Source organism: Apteryx rowi, unplaced genomic scaffold (genome assembly GCF_003343035.1).
Source record: "Apteryx rowi isolate R43461 unplaced genomic scaffold, aptRow1 scaffold_0, whole genome shotgun sequence".
Lineage (NCBI taxonomy): Eukaryota > Metazoa > Chordata > Aves > Apterygiformes > Apterygidae > Apteryx > Apteryx rowi.
In genome coordinates, this window is record NW_020447195.1 from 12,026,543 (window position 1) to 12,033,002 (window position 6,460).

At 38.0% G+C, this 6,460-nt stretch overlaps 1 protein-coding gene across 1 annotated transcript in view; it reads right to left on the reverse strand.

Annotated features, from left to right (window-relative positions):
- RPRD1B (regulation of nuclear pre-mRNA domain containing 1B) overlaps positions 1-6,460 on the reverse strand; it is a 28,688-nt gene that overhangs the window by 21,273 nt on the left and 955 nt on the right. The window contains exons 2-4 of the mRNA XM_026056949.1: positions 6,247-6,369; positions 4,669-4,798; positions 3,440-3,573 (exon numbers count right to left, since the gene is read on the reverse strand). Of these exons, the coding sequence (XP_025912734.1) occupies positions 3,440-3,573; positions 4,669-4,798; positions 6,247-6,369 (387 nt within the window). The remainder of the gene's footprint in view (positions 1-3,439; positions 3,574-4,668; positions 4,799-6,246; positions 6,370-6,460) is intronic.

A 6,460-nucleotide genomic window follows, 5' to 3' on the forward strand; every position in this document is an offset into this window, starting at 1 on the left:
ATTATTCATGATTGTTAAGTTCTTCTTACAACATACATTCTTTGGTAGCCTGTCCCACATCAAGCATAACTAGAACTGATCTGCTCCAAAATGATACCTAGTCCTGTCTCCAGGTGCCTTTACTTCAATTATTCTTGGAAGCATCCCTGTTTTCCTTTTTGACATTTTTTCCTCCATATTTCAATACGGGTCTTACTCCCTATGCCTCAATTTGCARTACAAGCTCAGTCACAGAGGATGGGTAACAACAGTTCTGTTCTACCTTATCTTGTGACACTCCCACATCAGAGCACATTCAAGGACTTCCTTCAACTGCTTATTAAAACGACAATGAAAACATGTCAGCTATATAGGTTATATTACCAAATGATTTTACATCAAATCTCTACAGACCTATTTTTTTCAGCCCTTAAGATAAATGGGTTCTCCTCCTCCCTATACCTTGTAAAAATAAAAAAAAAAGAGAATGAGAAAGCAAATGCAAGCTTAGTGAATACATTCAGAGTTGAAATCCCTATAAATAAAGATATCAGTATTCAAAAGTTTATTTGTATATGTATGCATGTTTCCTTAACGAACCTGAAAGACTATGATATGGTACTAAATTGCATCACTCTAAGGAAGTAAAAACTACATAATGCTTGGAACATAATGCTAGGGAACATAATGCTTAGAAAGGGCAGGTAATTCCCGCCCACCGCCTTACGGGACAACTTCATTATTCATGCAATCCATTCGGTTCCATGGCAGGTATCCAGCATGTGCTTCCAATTGAATTACTACATACACGTTTATCTGAGGCTTTGCTATTAATGAAACAAGAAGTGGGCTGCACCATTAGGACACGCACAGATAAGCTTTAAAGATTTCTCTTCTCATTGATACAAGACTCTCTTATTTTGGCAAGTTTCACAACTGTAAGTAGAACTGGTACGCTTGAACCCAGGCAGAGCCATCCTGTTCAGAAAGCAGCACCTACTCACCCCAGTAATTTAAGAGGCCTTTCACACATTGCAACATTAAAAAGCAGCTTTATCTGCATAGACTTGTTGCCCTATCTTAGGCTTAAGAAGAGTATATTCATTACCACAGCAACAGATACTCTTAAGAAGCTTCAAAATTTTGTTTTAATGGCACAATGTTAAACCTACCTAAAGATACTAATGCTACCTACTTCTAACCTATGTCTACTCCGGAAGCATGCAAAACCAGGAATTCAGATTTTTATTTTTTGAAAAGTGGTGTACTATGGTTATTCCATTTTTTTTATGGCAAATGTGTCTGTAAAACAAGCAAGATGGACAATAATGCATCTTCTATTAGCTTGAAAACAGACTTCTGCTACATAGATAATTGCCCACCAGAAACTGGACAAACACCAGCTTATATTAGAAAGTCATTAAAATTCAATATGAAACTAGTTCTTACCATTACAAACTTAATCTGAAAACAAGCCAGTCAAAACAAGGAGAAAAACTCAAGAGGATTCTTCCGAGTTTTTCAAATTTCTTTTTCCCTTATTTAAAAAAAATCACAATTTCTTTTTTCCAATGAGTTGACAAGAAGGCAGCAATACTCACACTTCTGAAAAAGTTTGGACTGTTCTCTCTCTCTCTCAAAAAAAAGTCCATTTACCCAGACAAAAACCTAACTTTCAAGCCATGATGTGCACAATAAAGTTCTTATAACATCTGTATTCCTTTTCATTTTGTTTCCCACAAAGTTCTGTTACAATTAGGAAGAGTTTGATTTTGTACAAATAGTTGCAAGTTCAGAAGGTAACAACAGCAGAACTGATAGATACCACCACTCAGAACAGTGGATGATACTGAGCAACAGGTCATTGCCAATTCACCTGGATTTCATATCAGCATTTTTTTGAACAAGGAGCATCATTTTATTAAGATTAAAAAAAAGATACGTTTCTAGGTACCTTAGCAGATCAACAGTTTCAAACACTCAGTTATTCAGTTTAACAAGAATTCAGGCATGCAAAATCTCTGTCCTTTCATAACAAACAGGTGTCTTAAGCACTATGCCCAATCAAGAAAAAGTCATCAAATTTGAACTTTCATTTAGAGACTGTACATGTTCCAGCGCTCCCAGAACACCCCTCCACCTTCCCATCCGCTCATGGCAGAGACTCACTTGGGAGGTCATGTGCATTCCATGTCCCCATATGGAAGAGAGAATCCCTTCAGGCAGTTGACCTCCAAGCATTTGGGGCAGGGGGGGAGCAATACCTTCTGAATGTTACAATTAATTACATTAAGGTGGAAGGTACCGGTTGTAAGTTGCTAGAGCTGACCCACTCACTAATTTTGCCTAAAGCAGCATGTTAAAAAACAAAACTGTAGCCATAGATGTATGACTCCACATGCTTTGCTCATGTCTTCAGATTAATACTGTGCAATTATCATTATCACCCAGTAAAGTGTTTACACGCATCTTACTTGTTTCCACCAGCTAAGAATGGCATAAGAATACTTTACTAGTGATTAAGTCAAGTCTGCCATGAAGTCAGTACCTCTGTGGGGAACAGGGCAAAGTTTGGCCAAGCAGCAATCTGATTTTGGCTAATTTGAAAAGACTGAGACTGAAAGATTCTCTTGACTGGAACTGGCTTAATTTTTAATGACTCTCACCCTCAATAGGCTAGGTATCCTCCTACTCTCTTCTCTTTACAGTACTATCAGTTAAATTTCAGATGCTATGACAGAAGAGGCAGTACCTACCAGAGAAGTAGAAAAGTACAGTAAAATCAAGAAGTTTACACTGTTTCTCACACCTGCCTCCTGCAGCAATAAGGTTGTAACCATGATGCTCTAAGGTTATTAAATGATGCAAAATTATTATATTATATCAGCTGACATCATTTGGAGAAAAGAAAAAAAGAGACCAGATAAGCTTCTGGGCATATATTCCAATGTTCATTTATTAAAAAGTCTTTGTTGAATCATAATAAAGCATAACAACTATGCAAAACAAAAAATTAATATGAAAATAAAAGCACAAGCAATATTGAATAAACCATTTTAATAACCCAGCTGATTACTCTCATACATATAAAGTGGGACAATTAACTCCCAAGCAACAGTTCCTTGCATCCTATCGACTTAGCCTCACATCAAAAAGCAGCCCTAGAGTGCTCTGTCTGCATGCACAGAGTCAGAATTTACCTGATGTTAAGCTCATTGCTGGGAATAAGTCAATAAACTGTCAAAATGGAACTTGACATTTAAAAAATTAACAAACAAAATAGACTTCTCTCAAGACAATCTTGAAGACTATCCAAGATCAACTCTGACAATGACTCAATGACTTTAGAAGTCCAGAGGTCAATTTTTCACAGTTAATCTTTCAGTGAGGCATGCACTAATTAAGGCAAACAAACAAACAAAAAAAAACAACACACACACCCCTCCCCCCACACACTCACCTTTAGTTTGGGGGCTGTTGGAGTCTTCCATAGAAAGTTTCAACTGTTGTATAAACTCACTGCCATACACACTCCTTTCTTGCCAGATGTTAAGCAACCGTTCCAAGGGCTTTTTGCAGCCCTCATCTGCTTCTCTGTTCAAAGATTTAAGAAGTGGTTATAGTTCAGCTGAAAACATAAGAAATGTTTTAAGAAAGCATCTTCCAAATTAGAAGCTGCACTTATTGCAACATTTGCACTTTTGAAGAGACTCTCATACTCTCTGGCATAAACTGTACAAAACACACTTGAAGCCAATTTTCCCCTTATATTAGAACCAAGGACTGCCTGAAAGTGCCCCACCCCAAGGGAAGGGCCAGAAAAATTTTGATGGAAGAAACTCAGTATCTTTCAGAATCTGCAAAAAAAGTTACTAAAATACCTCCAAGTTGCCAGGTTTTCTATTTAAAGTATTAACCTGAAACAATTGTTTCAGTCAATAACATCCTACTTAAAAAACACAGATTGTTTGGATCATTAGGCACTTAAATGTACTTATACAGCACATTGAAAGTTAGATAGCTATCCAGAACAGGATACCACTAAACACACATAACATTAAAGTTGTTTAGTTGAGATTATTATTATTATGCTATTTAGAGAAAATCTTGACTAAATAGTAGCCCATTTTTTGGCAGCTGCATCACATCTTCCCTCCTTTTACATATAAAAATTGTTAGCACCTTCTGCTAACAAGGAAGCCAGTAGCTGTTAAAACAAGCAATGCAAAAGAAACTACACTCAAACCAGAAGACTGCCAAGAATCCAGTGACCTAAAAGTATCAGATCTGCTTTAAAATCTTCTGAAAAGAGGAGAGTCATCATTACGTAGCTTTAAAAAAATGCATACAACTATTAAATGTCAGTAAGGTGTAATTGTCATCTTTGAACAGATCTGCAACATCTTTTAATAACAATTAAAGTACAGTACTTAAGAATTGCATGCAGAGCAGAAGTGTTTGTGAATCAGCCCCTCATAACTTTATGTAAGTATCCCCCAAGAGAAAGATTAATACTAAACAGTTCCTATCCACAAAGTAGTCAGTGTCCACTTTCTATTAGAGACGGGGTGTAAACACTCCTGAAATTTAAAAAAAAAAAAAAAAAGGAAGAAAAAAAGAACTTGTTATAACAAGAGTGCAAAAGCTTTAGAGAGAAAATTTGAGTTAAAAAGTGATGTAACAACATACCTGGCAACATGAGAAAAAGCATCCACAAGAACAGATTCAAATTCCCTAGTAAATTCAGGACCTTTCCTCTTACTGTTCTGGATGACATCATTTGCTAAATATAGGAAGGTAAGCTTCCTACTCGATTTTGCTAGGAAAGGAAAAAGAGATAGTTTGCAATTGTTTCTCACTTCTTTCACCTAGCATTATTCACATGCTGTTAAGAATTGCTTATACTTTTTTAGCCTAAAGAGTTCAAAATACTTCTATGTTACTATCATAGCAATGGCAACCAGAGGCCTTCAAGTCAAGTAGTTCTTGTCCTCCTTGCTTTTGCTATTTTTTTCCAAATAATTTATAAAATAATCATGATCTTGATACTTTTTGTGCAGTCACCTCAACTCTGAAGAAAGCTGTGTAAAAATTAAGCCTTAAACATGCCTGAAAATTAAAACAAGTTGTTCCAACCTACCAAATTAGCATAACTTGTTTAATGAAAAATAAATTTAGTGTTAAAAAAAAAAGTTTGTATAGAATTATTTAAGATAGATTCACAGAAGGAATAGTGAAACTGCAGAAGAAAGCTATTGCAGAGACTCATTTTTCTTGACAATGCTCTATGACACCAGCTTTAAGTTTGCTTCCTATATCATAATCTTCCCAATCTGACGCCATCAGATTCTACTTTACCAAGGGCAGAATCAGTAGGAGATGCGGCTCTCTGGAAAATGCATACACGAGTCAGAAAGCAAACAAGCTTATTTCCACAGCACATCCGATTCAGATCTTTCAAAAATTCATACTCAATTTACTATAAGTGACAACAGCTAACAGTCACAGGAAAGGTGTTTTAAAATACTCCAATTAGGACTTCACACAGCATCGTACACTACAAGGGTCAGGCACTGCTGGCTGCAGAGGGTGAGAAGGTCCACTTTAACAAGAGGCTGGCTGGTTTCACAGCTCCCCTCAGGGACAGAACATCAACAGGGACACTGGCAGTCGTCTTATCTTCATTATGAAGCTTTTCAGAAAGTTACCAGCACTTGCAAAAGCGGACTTTAGTTAAGTTAATCTCCAGCGGAAGAAAGCACAAAACATTTCTGGATGATATTACCAAACAATTCTTCCATATCTCTATAGCCAGTTTTACTTTGCATACCTCCTAGTGCTCTAGTGCAATTCTTTATTGGAAAAATAAAAGGAATTTAAAAGAAAAACAGCCAACAAAACACTTTCACAGATAGTTTAAGGGCATACAGAGAAAAAGAAATCAACATATCTTTATTTTACAGCCAAGCCGTCTGGCTCAGTGAAGACTCAGCAAAGCAAGATGGCTGAGCATTCTCTCCTCCCTCAACTTCGCTATTTTATCAAAGTTTCTAGCCTCCTATATTTATAAACACCATCTTTAACGGTGCGCACCAAAATACGTGCGCTCCACTCCATATTAATTTGTGCACTGAACTTCCTCTAGGCTTTAACAGAAAGTCATCGCAAAACGCTCTCCATGCACTCGATGCTCCTGTTAAACTGTAACTCTGAGACCTCTCACAAGTTACAAAGTTTTTAGCGTGCTGAAACAATGAGTTCAAAGACCGTGATCAGAAAAAACCGGCCACTCGCTGAAGTCTCGCTCCTGGCCGAGCCCCACAGGTGTCAGCGGGAGCACGTCGCACCGTCCCGGGCTCCGACAGGACCGGGACCGGGACCGGCCCTTCGCTACCCGCCGCGGCGCTCGGCAACGGGCAGCTCAAGGCCGCCGCCGCCGCCGCCCGCCCGGGCGTTGCGCCCCTCGCCCAGACGGCGCGGC